At 42.2% G+C, this 20459-nt stretch overlaps 1 protein-coding gene across 2 annotated transcripts in view; it reads right to left on the reverse strand.

Annotated features, from left to right (window-relative positions):
• Nucleotides 1–2018: 2018 nt before the first annotated feature.
• The window catches only part of ZNF285 (zinc finger protein 285), a 30828-nt gene continuing 12387 nt past the window's right edge, over nt 2019–20459 (reverse strand). The window contains exons 3-5 of one of the 2 annotated variants that reach the window (XM_026013902.2): nt 13794–13851; nt 6856–6982; nt 2019–4347 (exon numbers count right to left, since the gene is read on the reverse strand). In XM_026013902.2, coding sequence (XP_025869687.2) covers nt 2696–4347; nt 6856–6982; nt 13794–13808 — 1794 coding nt within the window. In that variant the 5' untranslated portion in view covers nt 13809–13851 and the 3' untranslated portion in view covers nt 2019–2695. Of the gene's footprint in view, nt 4348–6855; nt 6983–13793; nt 13852–20459 lie in introns of those variants that run through there. The other variant, XM_072754575.1, reaches the window with a different exon arrangement.

A 20459-nucleotide genomic window follows, 5' to 3' on the forward strand; every position in this document is an offset into this window, starting at 1 on the left:
ATAAGGATTGGTAAATGTCTAATGACAAAACTGTTATCACAAGCATCTGAATAGAGAGAAGGAAAATAATTTGGGGGAAGCATTTCCCAAATTATGCATATCCCCACTTGGGTTAAACAATCAAAATAACCCTTGAAACAACACTGAAAAGTAAAGTGTAGAGTGGCAAAGGGGACCACTCCCAGGGCTACTCTGTGCTCTAAAACTTGTTTATTAGTCAGGGGTCATCCTGTAATGATCTTTTACAATGTGATTTTTTTTTCCAATGATAGGTCTATATTATTTTTAATGGTGATATTTTGTTTCATTACATGGAAGTACCATAATTTATTCAATCTCTTAAGTATTTTCAGGTTGCTTGCAACTTTTGTTATTATAAATATTCTTAGAATATGTTCTCTTCTGAAACCATCTTTTCCCACTTGTGCAATTATACTGTAAAGATAAATTCTCAGAAGTGGAATTATTAGTTCAAAGACAATGCACATTATACCCTTTGATACATATAGACAAATTCCTCTCCAGAAATGTTGCACTCGTATTTTTTCCCACCAACCACTGGTTTTTCCATTCCATTACTGACACTGAGTTTTATTAATGTTTCACTGTTGCTCACCTGGATTACTAAGAAAGCAACACCTTAGGATGGTTTTATTTGATTTTGAATGGCTGTTCCATATGGAAACCATAACTTTAGGAAATTATAATGTAAGAAAAACTAGAAAGAAACATGATCCAGGGATACCTGGGTGGCTCAGCGGTTGAGTGTCTACCTTCGGCTCAGGTCATGATCCTGTGGTCCTGGGATCAAGTTCTGCATCGGGCTCCCCGCAGTGAGCCTGCTTCTCTCTCTGCCTTTGTTTCTGCCTCTCTGAATCTCTCATGAATAAATAAATAAAATCTTTTTTAAAAAGAAAAAAAGAAGAAAACATGATCCAAGGGGCTCCTGGGTAGCTCAGTTGGTTAAGTGTTTGCCTTCAGCTCAGGTCATGATCTCAGGGTCCTGGGATGGAGTCCTATATTATCAGTTTCCCTGCTCAGCAAGAGGTCTGCTTCTCCCTCTCCCTCACCTCGACTGCTTGTGTTCTCTCTCACTCTCTCTCTTTCTCAAATAAATAAAATCTTAGAAAAGAAAACATTATCCAAGTGAAGAAACCTATAAATAAACTAAGATACCAAAAAAGATATTATTGAAGATGAAAAAAGAAATTGTGAATATATCTCTTCCTCCCAAATCCATCTATAATCCCAAACTAAATCACAATTGTGGAAGGTACTTGACAAAATAAGCACCTTCTAAAATCCCACTTTTATTAAAAGAGAAGCAGTGGTAGCCAGCTTCTGATAATGAACACCCTTGGCCTTCTGTAAGTTGTTAATTACTTCAGTAAATATTAGTTTTACTTAATCCTCTTTATTAAGACTATTTGAAGGACACCTAGTCTGGCTAATTTCTTTTTTTATTATTATTATTTATTTATGATAGTCACAGAGAGAGAGAGAGAGAGAGAGAGAGGCAGAGACACAGGCAGAGGGAGAAGCAGGCTTCATGCACCGGGAGCCCGATGTGGGATTCGATCCCGGGTCTCCAGGATCGCGCCCTGGGCCAAAGGCACGCGCCGAACCACTGCGCCACCCAGGGATCCCCTAATTTCTTATTGACAAACATTTCCCATTATTACACTTTACAGAGTTTCTCTACTACACGGGATTTCTTATGTCTACAGATTGCACTTTTGCTAAAGTTTTACTACATGCACATTGTTTGGAACATTTCTTTTTTATGCACAAACCAATGAATGAAGATTCTCACTGAAGAAGTCCTATCCACACCATTTAAGGTAGCTGCACTGCCACATATAACCTTAAATATTTAGAAGTTTTGAATTCAATTATGAAGTTGTTTTCTTACGTGAACTCCAATGACCATGAAATATGTTGCCGTTAAATCCCTCTGTCATAGTTGGCATAACCTGGGCAATACCAGCAAGAAATAAACTGCCAAAATATCAGTAGTATAACACAATACATGTTTATTTCTTACTCAAGAAAAATAAAGTCCAACATAGGTCAGATAGCCACCTTCTACCAATCAAGCCTGGAACAGCCTCCAAGGTCGCCATCAAGACGGAAAAGATGCCCAGAGGGACATCACAAGATGTTTGTAAGGGCCAGGCCGGGAAGGAGCTTATATTACTTATGCTCACACTCTGTTGCTTGGAACTCTATCACATGGACCAGCTCTTAACTGCAAGGGTTTCTGGGAAATGGAGTCTTTATGTGACCAAGAAATGGAACCAGCTGAGACAAACACACAGCCATGCCCATAAAATAACACTTGACAGAGCTTCTTCCTGTGTAGAAAATCTAATGGATTTGAAAACCTGAAAATGGACTAATATTCTTACCACGTTAATAACATGGGTTTCATTTCTGAGCACTCTTCTGAATATCTTTCCAGTGGATACTCCTTTCCTTTGCCACTGCAGCATGTGACAGCTGATGAGAGCTTTGCAGAAGTTCTTGGGATCCACAGTAGAATGCTCTTAAGAACCCCTGCTTCAGTGCTGCAGGATGACATCACAGATGGCAGTGTTCTTGTCCTTTGCTGCCGCAGGCCTTCTAGGAACTGAGTAAGCCTTTATTGCCTGGAATACATAGACTTGCTTGCTTTCCCAATTGGCTCATTTGAGAATTACATTGAGACTGTTTCTGTCCTTTCATGCAGTCTTTGTTGAGCAAGAACGTCTGAGCTATAGCTAAAGCCCTGGCCATGCTCGTGACATGTATATTGCATCTTACCTGCATGAGCTCTCTGGTGAGCAAGAAGATATGAGTTGCGACTGAAGCCCTTCCCACATTCTTTACACTTATAGGGCCTCTCTCCTGTGTGCACTCTGAGATGCACATGAAGATCTGAATTCCGACTGAAGCCCTTACCACACTCATCACATTTATATGGTTTCTCTCTGGTGTGGTCTCTTTGATGTAAGTGAAAATATGAGCTATAACTGAAGCCTTTACCACAGACTTCACATTTGTAAGGTTTTTCTCCCGTGTGAACTCTCTGATGAGTGTGAAGAACCGAACTGTATGCAAAAGCCTTTCCACACATATTGCATTTGTAGGGCTTCTCCCCTGTGTGGACTCTCTGATGAATGTGAAGGTGTGTGCTTTGGCTGAAGCCCTTTCCACACTCACCACACCTATAAGGCTTCTCCCCTGTGTGCAGCCTCTGGTGGACTTGAAGAACAGAGCTTGAACTGAAGCATTTGCCACACTCACTGCATTTGTAGGGCTTCTCTCCAGTGTGGACTCTCTGGTGGACAAGAAGATTGGAGCTCTGATCAAAGCCCTTCCCACACTCCTCACATTTATAGGGCTTTTTTCCTGTGTGTACTCCCTGATGAATACAAAGAAGCGACCTAAATCCGAACCCCTTCCCACACACATCACATCTGTGAGGCATCTCCCCTGTGTGGACCCGGTGATGGTTGTGAAGAGACGAGTTGCGTCTGAAGACCTTGCCACATTCGAGACATTTATAGGGTTTGTCTCCCAAGGGGCCTTTTTGATATCTGGGAAGGTCTGAGCTCTGCTTGCAGCCCTCTACCCACTCTTGACATTCATAAGCTTTGTCATCTGAATGAGTTTTATAATGAACAGTAAGATCTGAGCTCTGACTAAAGTCCTTTCCACACTGGTCACATCCACAAGACTTTTCTCCTATGGGAGTGCTGTGATGAACAGGAGGGTCCATACCATCTATGAAGCCCACACCATAGTTATTACATTTAACAGGTTGCGCTACCACAGGGACCACGTTATGCTGTTTGACTGTTGATTCTGTAGCCAAGTGTTTCTTACAATCAGTGGGTCTACAAGGTTCCTCTTCTTTACATTCTTGGGAATCACCACAATCACATGTCTGACTGATACCATCATCACATTGAGCACATCCATACAGTTTCTTGTTCACATGAATTCTCTCATATTGTCCTTGAGAATTCTGGGGCTCAGTCATATTGGCTCCCTTCCAAGATTCTGGGGTAAGGACTTGTGTCAGGCCTTTCCACGATGTGCCATCTTGATTTTCTAAATTAATGGCATTTGTTATATAGTTTTCATTTTCAGAAATCTGAAGGGAGACTTTCGCCCACTCTTCACAGAGGGAAATATCTTCTAAATATTGGGGACTCTCTCCTTGAAGATTCATGACATACTCCTGACTCACCGGTAGTTCACTGATCCTTTGTTTCCAAATCTGCCAGAAGTAGAGCACTTCTTGTGAGAGATAACTCAACCCTTTCCCCTGAAGATGTGAAATGTTGTTTTTAATCCTGTCTCCTATGAGCAGAAAGAGAATTTGGCTAAGAAAACAAGTAAGTCATACCTCCAGAGGTTTTGAGAAATGAAGTAAGATGGGGTGGGAAGTTGCCACTGGCTTCTATTGCTATAGGAAACAATAAGAATCACAGTACTTCTAATCCTTGAGCTGCCAATTAAAAATCAGATGTTGCAGGGAAATCAAAGGAAATTTTGGGAACAATTATAAAGAAATTCACCTTCCTGCTATAAGAGCAGCTGATAAGACACCTTTAATCATTTCGCTACAAAAGGAATGAGGAAGGGATACCTGGGGGGTTCAGTCGGTTAAGCATCCAACTCTTGATTTTGGCTCAGGTCATGATCTCAGGGTTGTAAGATTGAGCCCCACATTGGGCTTTGCACTGAGCATGGAGCCTGCTTGGATTTTCCCTTTCTTTCTCTCTCTGCCCCTCCTCCCACTTGTGCTTGCTCTCTCTCTCTCTCTTTCAAAAAAGGTACAGGGAAGGCTCCCATATGATTCATGGTGTATTTGTGTGTACAGATAATAATGTGAGTGCTGGACATGGTAACAAACACAAAGACCTTCCAAGATACCATATGAAATTGCAGAAACAAGCAACAAGTCTTGTCTCCTGTTAATGTCCCTTCCTTCACATTATTGTCACATGAGGTGGGAGTATCATGTGTGTTTCTTACAACCTACCCAACTGTATATAGTTGGCGTAAAACAGCACTGGGAACTGATATAGGGATAATATTGTGAAATATGGTCCTGGGGTGGTGGGGGAGGCACATGTACACCTTTGAGGCAGGCTTAAAGATACACCCTTTTCTCTGAGATTTTCTGGATTCCACAAAGAGATAAAGTGATTTTTTTCTTTTCTTTTCTTTTTTTTAATAAGTAACCTCTACTCCCAATGTAAGACTTGAACTCAGGACCTTGAGATCAAGGTCGCATGCTCTAAGATTCTGTAAACTATTTCCTTAACATCTTCTCTTTAAATAGTTGCAGAACCTCAAATAGCTAGGACTATGAGAATGGGCAATGTGGCACTGTCAATGGCCTGGCCCCAGAGAAGGAAGATTTGTACTACAGGGCCACAAAACATAGGGAGATGAGGTAGACGAGGGTCGTCACATCCTTGGCTCCCTAAAATGGGCTTCAGAATGACATGAATACTATGGTCAAGACCATCTGGACACTGCTTCTGGCTCAAGGTAGTTTCTGAGTCACTTTATTGAGAGTGATGTAGTTTGTAAGATGGTATCAGAGAAAGGGGGACTTGGAGCTACCCACAAGGGGCCTAAAGGAGCAGTTTTCCAGTTGTTTCAACTGTATCCATAGTAAGAAAAGCATTTGTACTGTGACCCAGTATGCACAAATAGACTGTTAACTACAACACTTTTATCAGCTAATACTTACCTTACTAGGTGTAATGTACTCTAATAAATTCTTTTGTGTTCTGGTCCATTAATCTGTCTTGCTTTTTAAAAACTGCTGATTTTGATAGAGTAACTTGATTTTAGACTCACTGACAGTTGAATCCTGCAGACTAGCCATATGTCTATAATCTATAGACACAGTGGTACTTAGTTTCATATGGTTATTAAAAACACAGGGTATAGGGGCACCTGGGTGGCTCAGTTGGTTAAGTATCTGACTCTCGATTTTGGCTCAGGTTATGGTCTACGGGTGGTGAGATCGATCCCTGAGTCAGGCTCCTCACTCAGTGGGGAGTCTGCTGGAGATTCTCTCCCTCCCTTTCCCTCTGCCCCTCCCCACTCTGTGCGCGCTCTCTCTCTCTCTCTCTCTCTCTCGAAAAAAAGCAAAACAAAACAAAACCCCAGAGGGTCTAGAACCAGATAGGAGGGTTCATATCTAGTTCTTACAAGCTATGTGACCATGGGCAAGTTATTTAACTACTCTATGCCTCAGTTGTTTCTTTTGTAAAAGAAGGAATAGCAACTATCTTATAAATTAAAAGGTAATACATATCTGTATATGAGCCTCTGAGAAGTAAAAATTAGATATTTATCAATGAGAAAGAAAATAAGCTGATATTCCTATCACACTCACTATACACCAGATCCTGGTTTTGGTTCCTTAAACACTAGTTTGCCCAAAGCACTGGTTTTTCTCTAGAAGCAACCAAGGGACCAAGGCCTGTGGTAGGGTGTGAACTTTATCAACCTTGCTTTGAGAAACATGAGAGCAGAATGGAAACCTAGAGTGAAAGGAAGCCAGGGTGGTCTCGCTAACTGTATTAGAGGCCCATGGGGCCAGGGGGTGCAGGATGTGAGGGTTCCCTCACCAACACTTCACAAGGGGCCATTGCTCACATTAATCTATTAAAACTCACTAACTTCAGGGGTCTCCTTAGCATGTGCATCCCTCAGGTATTCTCTCCAGTGGGGAAAGTTTCTCTTTGTCCTCCAACTGGAATGCTCTATCTGGTTTGAAGCTGATTATTTGAGGAAACAGGACCAGTGGTTTGCTGCTTAGTTATAGAGGGTTGTTGTCCTCACCCACTGAAACAACGTTCCTGAAGTTCTCCAGCATCACGTCCTGGTACAGGCTTATCTGGGTCTTGTCCAGTAGCGCCAACTCTTCCTCGGTGAAGACCACAGCCACATCCTTGAAGGTCACAGTTTCCTAAAACATTGAGCACATGCCAAATGGACCATCCACAGACGACCAGTGGCAGAAGAGCAGAGCTGGAAGATGTGTGGGTCATTAGGTTTTATCTTTCTGCTCCAAACTCTCCAGTTTAAACTCATTTTGTAGTGCTGGAGCCACCACTCTGCAAATCAAGCTTTGAATCTGAGAACTGGCTCTACGTGAGGTTCTGCCTCAAGGGGGCGCAAGAGGAATTCTGCAAGGTTGGGGGAGAAAGAAGGGACTTGCTCCTGCCTGTTTGCCTTCTGTTCTGGTGTTACTGTTGGTGGCAGCAGTCCTTCTGGGTACCAATAGCTGAAGTCTGGGTCCCTGGCCCCTAGGTTTCTTCGCTGAGCTCAGAGACACCAGCCAGCCAGCACCCCCTCCTCACAATTCTGCATTTCAGCTCCACAAGGCCCATCCTCTAACTTCCCATAATTCAATCTCTCCCTTTGGTTCCCTCCACCAGGTTAGTAGTTACTTCCCAAAGTTGGTACTCCCATAATAGAGTTCTCTCTTTACCCATCAGTGTCTTGGGCTCACAACTCCATGCCTAATAAACAATTCTATTGAATTCTTCCTGTTCAAATAGCCAGTGTTCAGGCACCTGGGTGGCTCGATAGGTTAAGTGTCTGCCTTCAGGTCAGGTCATGATCTCAGGGTCCTGAGATGGAGCCCTGCATGGGGGCTCTCTGTTCAGTGGGGAGTCTGCTCATACCTCTCCCTCTGCCTCTTCCTCCCCGCTTGTGATCTCTCTCTCTAATAAATAAATGAAATCTAAAAAAAAAAAAAAAAGCCAGTGTCCTTTTTATCCTGAATGGACCCTTACTAGTACAAAAAATTGAGAAACAGAAAAAATTCAAAGTTTTGTGTAGGGCAAGTTTCTCTTCTTTCCTCTGCATTGCTTATGTCCCCATTAACCATCCACAGTCACACAAAGAATGTTCCAGTAAACATCCATGAACATCTGTCTTTGAGCGCTTATAAAAGTATTTTTATAAAATAAATCCCTAGACCAGAGACTACTGAGTTACTTCGGTATGCGTATTTTACATTTTGACTGATATTGTCCAAATTGTCCTCCAAAAGGTTGTGCTGATACACTGGCCTAGTAGTGTCTGGGTGTTCATTCCCTATCATACATCAAGACTGGATATTTTATTTTCTCTGCATGGCAAATTAATCTATTTCTATTGGACTAAGCAGATAAGGCAACTAAGAGCATTGGCTGCCAGATTTTTTAAAAAATAAAAAGGAAATTATGGGGAAAATTGGGAGCATTTGGGTATCAACTAAGTATTAAAAAACAGTGGAATCAGTAGTGGAATTTCTGGCTCATAGGGTAGTTCTATTTTTAATTTTGGAGGAACCTCCATTCTGTTTTCCATTGGGGCTGCACCAATTTTCATTCCCACCAACAGTGCATAAGGGTTCTTTTTTCTCCACATTCTGGCCAACACTTGTTATTTCTCATGGTTTTGCTTTTAACTATTCTGACAGGTGTAAGGTTTTTTACTTGAGAGAGAGAGAGCGTGCGCGAGCGAGTGATCAGGAGAGAGAGCACAAGCAGAGGAAGGGGCTACAGGAGAGGGAGAAGCAGAATCCCACTGAGCAGGGAGCATGACATAGGGCTCCCTCCCAGGACCCATGATCCCAGTCTACTGGGATCATGACCTGAGCCAAAGGCAGATGGTTAACCAACTGAGCAACCCAGGTGCCCCATCACTGTGGTTTCAATTTGCATTTCCCTAATGATGAGTAATGTTGAGCGTCTTTTCATGTGTTTGTTGGTCATCTGCATGTCTTCTTTGGGAAAATGTTTGTGTACTCTGCCTATTTTTTAATTGGATTATTTGGGATTTTTTGGTGAGTTGTATAAGTTCTTTATGTATTTTGGATATTAACCCCTTATCAGAAATAGCATTTGTAAATATCTTCTCCCATCCAATAGGTTCTTTTTTGGTTTCTTGCTGGTTTCCTTCTCTGTGCAAAAGCTTTTTATTTTAGTGTAGTCCTAATGGTTTAATTTTGCTTTTGTTTTCCTTCCTAGAGGAGACATATACAGAAAAATGTTTCTATGGCTAATGTCAAAGAAATAACTGCCTATGTTTTCTTCTTGGATTTAATAGTTTCAGGACTCACATTTAGATCTTTAACCCATTTTGAGTTTATTTTTATGCATGGTATTTACCCAAAGGAAATGAAAATACTAATTCAGAAAGATAAATGGACCCCTATGTTCACTGCAACTTATTTACAATAGCCAAGATAATGGAACCAACCCAAGTGCCCACTGATATAGATGAATGGGGGATAAAGAAGAAGTAGTATACATCTACAATGGAATATTACTCAGCCATAAAAAGGAGTGAAACCTTGCCATCTGCAACCACATAGATGGATATAGAGAGAATAATGTTAACTGAAACAAGTTACTCAGAGAAAGACAAATATCATGATTTCACTCACATGTGGAATTTAAGGGAAAAAACCAAATGATTAAAGGGAAAAAAGAGACAAACAAAAAACTAGATTCTTAAATACAGAGAATAAACTGGGGGTTGCCAGAGGGGAGGTAGCGGGGAGGTGGGGAAACAGACAAATGGCATTAAAAGTACACTTATGATGAGCACTGGGAAATGTATGGAATTGGTGAATCATTACATTGTACACCTGAAACTAATAAAATACTCTGTTAATTTTATCTGAATAAAAATATAAATTTCTTGAGTGTGATGACAATAATGTGGAAATGTAAGAAAACATTATTCTTAATAGATACATGCTATAGTATTTAGGGATGAATAATGATGCCTGAAATTTATTCTCAACTGGGTCAGCAAAATGAAATATAGATATTATGTGTGTATATAGGTGTATTATGTACATTTGTGTAATTGTTAACAACTTGTGAATATAGGTGATTATGCATTACACTATTTTTTCCATTGTTCTAAACATTAAAAAATTCCAAAATAAAAAACTGAAAACAATAATCTAGTATTAACAGTCATCCCCTGGGGATCCCTGGGTGGCTTAGTGGTTTAGCGCCTGCTTTTGGCCCAGGGCGTGGTCCTGGAGTCCCAGGATCGAGTCCCGCATCGGGCTCCCTGCATGGGGCCTGTTTCTCCCTCTGCCTGTGTCTCTGCCTCTCTCCCTCTCTGTGTCTCTCATGAATAAACAAATAAAATCTTTTAAAAAACCCCAGTCATCCCCTAACCAAAAATAAATAAATAAAATTTTAAAATACTATCACTGGGGATCCCTGGGTGGTGCAGCAGTTTGGCGCCTGCCTTTGGCCCAGGGCGCGATCCTGAAGACCCGGGATCGAATCCCATGTTGGGCTCCCGGTGCATGGAGCCTGCTTCTCCCTCTGCCTGTGTCTCTGCCTCTCTCTCTCTCTGTGTGTGACTATCATAAATAAATAAAAAAATTAAAAAAAAATTAAATACTATCACTGCACTTATCACACTACCCAGTTACATGTTCTCTCAATAGACTGTACCTCAAAAATGCTTCCAACTAAAGTTGTGAGTAGTTACAATGTATTTCACAAATAATTTATTACTAGCTATTGGTCAACAACCAAAACCTGACAATTATTAAAAACAAAAACTGGGGGGAGGCTTTTGAACTGCATGTTTGTATATCCTCAAAATTCATATGTTGAAATATTAACCCTCATAGTGACAGTATTAAAAGGTGAGGCCCAGAGGGAGGTAGTTAGGTCATGAGAGTGGAGCCTTATGAAGGGGATTAGTGCCCTTCTAAAAGATTTGCTAGAGAGCTGACCCCTTCTGCTATGTGAAGACACAGCAAGAAGAGGACCAACTATTAATCAGAAAGCGGGCCTTCATCAAACACCAAATCTACCAGCTTCTTGATCTTGGATTTCCTAGTCCTCAGAGCTGAGAAAATAAGCGTCAGATGCTCTTAAACCACTCAGTAAGTTTTAGCAGCACTGCTTTTCTCAGTGGATGATGAAAAAATGGAGTTGGAGTGAGTGGACCAGGAAGTACAGATACCCGACAGCCCACGTAGGACAGACGGTAGGAAAAAGGGGTTAGGAATGCAAGCTCAACCAGCCTAACTTCCTTCTCCTTTCTTGGCCCCAACTGTCTGGCAAAACAAAACACCCATTTCCCACCACCTTTTGCAGCAGGGTGGGTCCCTTGCTGGGATCCTATGCAGAGATTGCCATATGATGCAAGTACAAGGACAGTCCAAAAATATTAATAAACCAAACTTATAAACCAATACAGATATAATCAAAGACTTTAAAATCTTTTTTTCTCAGCACACAGCATCATCTATGAAGTCTTCCTGTAAAATCTGGAACCTAAATTTATTCAAGCACATAGTGCTTCCACTTACAGAAAACGTTGTACCTAGAGGAACCCATTGAATTACACCAAAAAAGAGGCATTTTTGAGATAAGGGAAAGATGATTATTGCCAAGGTATTAGATGATACCAAAGAATTACTGATAATCTCAGCCATTTTTATTTGTATTTTCAATAGCAATAGCTACATTTTGCAATTTGGCAAAATTCCCTCATGCTCCCCAATTCCACTCAAGGATCAGCGTGTATTTCCTTGCCCCTTGACTTTGGATTTGGCCAAGTGATTTGTTCCAGTTCTGAGCCTGGGCCTCAAAAGGTATTGCATGTTTCCACTTATTTCCTTGGTCCTCTGCCAGCACCCAACACATCTACACTAACCAATACAAAAACTGCTACCATAAGCAGAGCACTACCAAATAAATATCTCTGGCACTGACTTTGGGATCCAGCAGCAATACTTGGGGAAACTGTTATCAGAGGCTGGAGAAATGGTAGGGTGATACGGTGTGGAATATTTGGTAAAACAGCTGCTGGCAGTAATGTAGAAGATGGAAAATGTGGGATCCCTGGGTGGCGCAGCGGTTTGGCGCCTGCCTTTGGCCCAGGGCGCGATCCTGGAGACCCGGGATCGAATCCCACATCGGGCTCCCGGTGCATGGAGCCTGCTTCTTCCTCCGCCTGTGTCTCTGCCTCTCTCTCTCTCTCTGTGACTATCATAAATAAAAATAAAAAAATAAAAAAAAAAAAAAAGATGGAAAATGTACCTAATGGGACTCGGTGCGGACTCAGGCAAGATAGTTTCCAGGCATGGGCACCTGGGTGACTCAGTGTTTGAGCATCTGTCTTTGGCTCAGGTCGTGATCCCAGGGTCCTGGGATCCAGTCCTGCAAAGGGCTCCCTGAAGGGAGCCTTCTTCTCCCTCTGCCTATGTCTGTCTCTGTGTGTCTCTCTCATGAATAAATAAATAAATATCTTTATATTAAAAAAAAAGATGGTTTCCAGGCAGAGGAAATGAGTGAGAGCTCATTTATTTTAGCTTGCACACAAGCTACTCTAAGAAAGTAATGAGCTCAGAACAGAATCAATATAAAATGAAATAACACCCAGGATCTTCTTTTAAAATGTTTGGGACATCAAAATCTTGGTTTCAGCTCAGGTCATGATCTTAGGATCATGAGATCAAGCCCTGCATCAAACTCCATCTCAGCATGGAGTCTGCTTAAGCCTCTCTCTCTCAAATAAATAAACCAACCTTAAAATAAACAAAATGCTTCGGGAAAGAAAAAAGGAAAGTGAAAGAGATAGATTAAGCAGATGTGGCAAAATGCTGAACCTGCATTATGGGTACTACACACAGAGATTCAGAGTACTATTTTCTCTTTTTGTGTATTTTCATAATTAAAACATTTTTCATGATTTAAAAAAAATCCTTGCTCTACCCTCTGATAGCCTTTTTTGATGCATCAACTTGGCTAGACTACAGTCCCATTATGGAAGCAAACATTAATCTAGGTGTTACTGTGAAGATATTTTGTAGATGTGATTAAATTCCATAATCAGATGACTTGGGAGGAAGACTATTTTTACATAGTCTGGATGGGTGGGCCTGATCCAATCAGTTGAAAGGCCTCAAGACCTGAACTGAGGCTTCCCTAAGAAAAGAAATTCTACCTGTAAACAGTAGCATCAGTCTAAGAGTTCTAGCCTGCCCTGGGACTTACAATTTGCCTAGCCCTCACAGTCATATAAAATAAATCTCTTACAAATCTCAATATATATCTTATACTGTTTCTGCTTTACTGGTTGAACCCTGATGGATATGGATACATACACACTCAAATCTTGCTACTTCTGTGGACTGGACCCAGTGCTACTCCATGTGTAGTCATGTACAGGCACTTGGATGCTGTGGCAATACAACATTGCTCTAAGAGTTTCTGAATGCTGGGCTCTTGCATGGCTCAGTTGGTTGAGTGACCACCTCTTGATTTTGGCTCAGGTCATGAGCTCAGGGTAGTGGGATCCAGCCCGTCAGTCTCCATGCTCAGACTGCTTCTCTCTCCCTATTTTTGCCCCTCACTCACCCACATTCTGTCTTTAAAATAAATAAGTAAATATTTTTTAAAGGGGCTCTGAACTCTTACTCTTGATTGCTATATTGATCTGCTCAGTGACAAGCAGCTCATGGACTAGCACTTGTGTGCAAACCTCACTTGGAGTAGCACTGAACTAGACATCTGGACATCTCTGAGCCTGTTTCTTCATTTCTGCAAAGGGAGTAAAACCACCTATTTCATGCAGCTGTTATAAGCAAGGTAAAGTGCCTAACACAGAGCTGTCACTCAAAAATGGGCGACCTCCTTTCAGAGAATAGAGGTGTCTAGCTCCTCAGAAGTGACAAGACCAAAAAAAAAAAAAAAAAAGTGACAAGACCTTCAAGAGAGAGAAAGGAAGCCCTAACTTACCTGGAATTTAATCATACTGTCTTTGTCTTGGAAAGAGCAGAATCCTGTGAACGCAGAACTGCAAAGAAAGAATCCATGAGAACGTGAGTTTAATAAACCATGAGCAAATCCTGGTTTCTCCTTACCTGTACAATTTTCACACACATTCTTCTCTCCCAAGATACCTTCACCTCTCTTCTCATTCCCAACACACTCCATCCTACCTCCTCAAGCCTTGTCCCCTGCCCCACTCCATCCAGATTCTCATGGATTCTCTCATCCTATCTCCCTCCCCAAGCTTCTAGGTCCACACTGCCACACTTTTTCATTTCTCAGACTTGTGAGTGTATTGGCATCACCCTTATCCTAATTAACTCCGGATAAGAGGCTCTAGAATTTCTGACTTGGACAGTGATCTCAGGATGATGGGGGACCTTCCACTGATTGCACTTTCGCATGCAATGCTTATTCTTGTGTAATTAGGACCTGTAAGCTGAAGAATTTTCAGTTAGCTAAGATTTTAACTCTTGGCTTCCAAAATGATTTCTCTTTCTCCAGTACCTGTCCTTATCCTCAGAAGCCCTGTGACTTTTTCAAATATGTGACGATATAACTAGGACATGAAAGGCACATGCTCTGCTCTGGACAAGCTCACAGGCTACTGAACTAGGAACTCTCTAAGACTGTAGGTGGACTGAAACAGGTAGATGGAAGCTACGGGAACTTGCTGCTCCACAACCACTCAGTTCTCTTCTCCATCCCACCTGCATCAGGGAATCCCCTTGCGCTCTACCTTCTGGTTGAATTCAGCCAACAGGGAAAGTCAGCAGGTGGTCAAGGGAAGGGACAAAAGTAAAGTCAGAGTTTTTATTCACCCAGCTCTTCCCTTGGAGGTTGCTTTGGACTGACTCTGTTTCATGTCCTTTGACCAAAGGTCATAGTGCCTGTCAGTGGCCCTTGTCTCAAATCTTTCCCCAGGTCTGGCAACCACTTCCTCCTTAGCCCTTCCACCCTAGGGATGGTAAGTTACCCTGCTATGACCAGATCTGGGATATTGCAATATCCTTTCTTGATAACCATGCCCTGCCTGCACTTTTATAAACCGTCCCTTTATTTTAAGCTCTTCTCAAGTTATCATTTTGACTGTGGTGTTTATTTCCTGTCTGATAAACTCTAACCATGGTGGCCTCTGGCCTTTCAGGAAAAACTTAGGAGTATAAAAATTCTGCCTTAGAATGGGAACCTCAAAGATTAAAAAATAAAAACCAAAAACCAGGTCTTTGTCCTCTCTGTCCTCTCTAATAATGCAGTTTAAAACTATCTGTGGTAGGAGGAGGGGCAAGATGGCGGAAGAGTATGGTCCCCAAATCACCTGTCCCCACCAAATTACCTAGATAATCTTCAAATCATCCTGAAAATCTATGAATTCGGCCTGAGATTTAAAGAGAGAACAGCTGGAATGCTACAGTGAGAAGAGTTCGCGCTTCTATCAAGGTAGGAAGACGGGGGTGGGGGTGGGGTGGGTAAAGAAACAAAAGGCATCGAAGGGGGAGGGGCCCCGCGAGGAGCCCGGCTAAGGGGCCAGCGTCCCCAGGACAGGAAAGCACCCTCCTGGAGAAGCAGGAGCTGCACCAATCTTCCCGGGCGGAAAGGCGCTGGCAGGGAGTTAGAGTAGGACCCCAGGAAGGGCGGGGATGCTCTCAGGCTCCCTGGGACACTAACAGAGCAACTGCGCACCAGGGAGAGTGCGCCGAGCTCCCTAAGGGCTGCAGCGCGCACGGCGGGACCCGGAGGGGCTCGGGCGGCGGCTCTGCGGAGGGGACTGCGTGGCTCGGGGAGCAGCTCGGAGGCGGCTCCGGCAGAGGAAGAGGCTCTGTGCGGAGGGGGCTGCGCGGCTCCGGGAGCAGCTGGGGGGGGGGGGGGGTCCGGCGGCGGCTCCGCGGAGAGGGGGCTGCGCCACCGGGAGCGCGAATCCAACAGTGCAGGCCCGGGAGCACTGGGCGCCGGGACACAGCCCAGGATCCGGCCTCCCCTGGGGCCAGGCAGGGGCTGGGAGGGCCCAGGACCGCAAGGACGCTCCTGTCCCCAGCTGAGATCAGCGGCCCCGCCCCGGGAGCATCCAGGCCCCTGCAGACGGAGAGGAGAGCTCCGTAGTTACTGCGGGAGCTGAAGCCAGGGCTCCAGAACTGGCCGCCGCCACTGGGGTTGTTCCTCTTGGGGCCTCACGGGTAAACAACCCCCACTGAGTCCTGCACCAGGCAGGGGGCAGAGCAGCTCCCCCAAGTGCTAACACCTGAAAATCAGCACAACAGGCCCCGCCCCCAGAAGACCAGCGAGACGGACAAGTTCCAGGGGAAGTCAAGGGACTTAAAGTACACAAACAGAAGATACTCCCCCCCCCCCCTTTTTTTTTTGCTTTTGGATTTCTCTTTGCTTCCTCCACCCCTTTTTTTCCCTTTCTTTTTCTTTCTCTTTTTCTTTTTTTTTTCTTCCTTTTTTCTTTTTCTCTTTTCTTTCCTTCTCTCCTCTCTTTTGCTCCTTTTCCCAATACAACTTGTTTTTGGCCACTTTGCACTGAGCAAAATGACTAGAAGGAAAACCTCACCTCAAAAGAAAGAATCAGAAACAGTCCTCTCTCCCACAGAGTTACAAAATCTGGATTACAATTCAATGTCAGAAAGCCAATTCAGAAGCACTATTATACAGCTACTGGTGGCTCTAGAAAGAACCATAAAGGACTCAAGAGACTTCATGACTGCAGAATTTAGATCTAATCAGGCAGAAATTAAAAATCAACTGAATGAGATGCAATCCAAACTAGAAGTCCTAACGACGAGGGTTAACGAGGTGGAAGAACGAGTGAGTGACATAGAAGACAAGTTGATGGCAAAGAGGGAAACTGAGGAAAAAAGAGACAAACAATTAAAAGACCATGAAGATAGATTAAGGGAAATAAACGACAGCCTGAGGAAGAAAAACCTACGTTTAATTGGGGTTCCCAAGGGCGCCGAAAGGGCCAGAGGGCCAGAATATGTATTTGAACAAATCATAGCTGAAAACTTTTCTAATCTGGGAAGGGAAACAGGCATTCAGATCCAGGAAATAGAGAGATACCCCCCTAAAATCAATAGAAACCGTTCAACACCCCGACATTTAATAGTTAAGCTTGCAAATTCCAAAGATAAAGAGAAGATCCTTAAAGCAGCAAGAGACAAGAAATCCCTGACTTTTATGGGGAGGAGTATTAGGGTAACAGCAGACCCTCCACAGAGACCTGGCAGGCCAGAAAGGGCTGGCAGGATATATTCAGGGTCCTAAATGAAAAGAACATGCAACCAAGAATACTTTATCCAGCAAGGCTCTCATTCAAAATGGAAGGAGAGATAAAGAGCTTCCAAGACAGGCAGGAACTGAAAGAATATGTGACCTCCAAACCAGCTCTGCAAGAAATTTTAAGGGGGACTCTTAAAATTCCCCTTTAAGAAGAAGTTCAGTGGAACAATCCACAAAAACAAGGACTGAATAGATATCATGATGACACTAAACTCATATCTTTCAATAGTAACTCTGAACGTGAACGGGCTTAATGACCCCATCAAAAGACGCAGGGTTTCAGGCTGGATAAAAAAGCAGGACCCATCTATTTGCTGTCTACAAGAGACTCATTTTAGACAGAAGGATACCTACAGCCTGAAAATAAAAGGTTGGAGAACCATTTGCCATTCAAATGGTCCTCAAAAGAAAGCAGGGGTAGCCATCCTTATATCAGATAAACAAAAATTTACCCCGAAGACTATAGTGAGAGACGGAGAGGGACACTATATCATACTTAAAGGATCTATCCAACAAGAGGACTTAACAATCCTCAATATATATGCCCCGAATGTGGGAGCTGCCAAATATATCAATTAATAACCAAAGTGAAGAAATACTTAGATAATGATACACTTATACTTGGTGACTTCAATCTAGCTCTTTCTATACTCGATAGGTCTTCTAAACACATCTCCAAAGAAACGAGAGCTTTAAATGATACACAGGACCAGATGGATTTCACAGATATCTACAGAACTTTCCATCCAAACGCAACTGGATACACATTCTTCTCAAGTGCACATGGAATTTTCTCCAGGATAGACCACATACTGGGTCACAAATTGGGTCTGAACCGATACCAAAAGATTGGGATCATCCCCTGCATATTCTCAGACCATAATGCCTTGAAATTAGAACTAAATCACAACAAGAAGTTTGGAAGGACCTCAAACATGTGGAGGTTAAGGACCATCCTGCTAAAAGATGAAAGGGTCAACCAGGAAATTAAGGAAGAATTAAAAAGATTCATGGAAACTAATGAAGATACAACTGTTCAAAATCTTTGGGATGCAGCAAAAGCAGTCCTAAGGGGGAAATACATCACAATACAAGCATCCATTCAAAAACTGGAAAGAACTCAAATACAAAAGCTAACCTTACACATAAAGGAGCTAGAGAAAAAACAGCAAATAGATCCTACACCCAGCAGAAGAAGAGAGTTAATAAAGATTCGAGCAGAACTCAATGAAATCGAGACCAGAAGAACTGTGGAACAGATCAACAAAACCAGGAGTTGGTTCTTTGAAAGAATTAATAAGATAGATAAACCATTAGCCAACCTTATTAAAAAGAAGAGAGAGAAGACCCAAATTAATAAAATCATGAATGAGAAAGGAGAGATCACTACCAACACCAAGGAAATACAAATGATTTTAAAAACATATTATGAACAGCTATACGCCAATAAATTAGGCAATCTAGAAGAAATGGACGCATTCCTGGAAAGCCACAAACTACCAAAACTGGAACAGGAAGAAATAGAAAACCTGAACAGGTCAATAACAAGGGAGGAAATTGAAGCAGTCATCAAAAACCTCCTAAGACACAAAAGTCCAGGGCCAGATGGCTTCCCAGGGGAATTCTATCAAACGTTTAAAGAAGAAACCATACCTATTCTACTGAAGCTGTTTGGAAAGACAGAAAGAGATGGAGTACTTCAAAATTCATTCTATGAGGCCAGCATCACCTTAATTCCAAAACCAAAGACTCCACCAAAAAGGAGAATTACAGACCAATATCCCTGATGAACATGGATGCAAAAATTCTCAACAAGATACTAGCCAATAGGATCCAACAGTACATTAAGAAAATTATTCATCATGACCAAGTAGGATTTATCCCCAGGACACAAGGCTGGTTCAACTTGTAAAACAGTGTGATTCATCATATCAGCAAGAGAAAAACCAAGAACCATATGATCCTCTCATTAGATGCAGAGAAAGCATTTGACAAAATACAGCCTCCATTCCTGATCAAAACTCTTCAGAGTGTAGGGATAGAGGGAACATTCCTCAACATCTTAAAAGCCATCTATGAAAAGCCCACAGCAAATATCATTCTCAATGGGGAAGCACTGGGAGCCTTTCCCCTAAGATCAGGAACAAGACAGGGATGTCCACTCTCACCACTGCTATTCAGCATAGTACTGGAAGTCCAAGCCTCAGCAATCAGACAACAAAAAGACATTAAAGGCAACCAAATTTGCAAAGAAGAAGTCAAACTTTCCCTCTTTGCCAATGACATAATACTCTACGTAGAAAACCCAAAAGCCTCCACCCCAAGATTGCTAGAACTCGTACAGCAATTTGGTAGCATGGCAGGATATAAAATCAGTGGCCAGAAATCAGTGGCATTTCTATACACCAACAATGAGACTGAAGAAAGAGAAATGAAAAGAGTCAATCCCATTTACAATTGCACCCAAAAGCATAAGATACCTAGGAATAAACCTAACAAAAGAGGTAAAGGATCTATACCCTAAAAACTATAGAACACTTCTGAAAGAAATTGAGGAAGACACAAAGAGATGGAAAAATATTCCATGCTCATGGATTGGCAGAATTAATATTGTGAAAATGTCAATGTTACCCAGGGCAATTTACATGTTTAATACAATCCCTATCAAAATACCATGGACTTTCTTCAGAGAGTTAGAACAAATTATTTTAAGATTTGTGTGGAATCAGAAAAGATCCTGAATAGCCAGGGGAATTTTAAAAAAGAAAACCATAGCTGGGGGCATCACAATGCCAGATTTCAGGTTGTACTACAAAGCTGTGGTCATCAAGACAGTGTGGTACTGGCACAAAAACAGACACAGATCAATGGAACAGAATAGAGAACCCAGAAGTGGACCCTGAACTTTATGGTCAACTAATATTTGATAAAGGAGGAAAGACTATCCATTGGAAGAAAGACAGTCTCTTCAATAAATGGTGCTGGGAAAATTGGACATCCACATGCAGAAGAATGAAACTAGACCACTCTCTTTCACCATACACAAAGATAAACTCAAAACGGATGAAAGATCTAAATGTGAGACAAGATTCCATCAAAATCCTAGAGGAGAACACAGGCAACACCCTTTTTGAACTCGGCCACAGTAAATTCTTGCAAGATACATCCACGAAGGCAAAAGAAACAAAAGCAAAAATGAACTATTGGGACTTCATCAAGATAAGAAGCTTTTGCACAGCAAAGGATACAGTCAACAAAACTAAAAGACAACCTACAGAATGGGAGAAGATATTTGCAAATGACGTATCAGATAAAGGGCTAGTTTCCAAGATCTATAAAGAACTTCTTAAACTC

This window comes from Vulpes vulpes, chromosome 1, assembly GCF_048418805.1.
Source record: "Vulpes vulpes isolate BD-2025 chromosome 1, VulVul3, whole genome shotgun sequence".
In the NCBI taxonomy this organism is placed as follows: Eukaryota; Metazoa; Chordata; class Mammalia; order Carnivora; family Canidae; genus Vulpes; species Vulpes vulpes.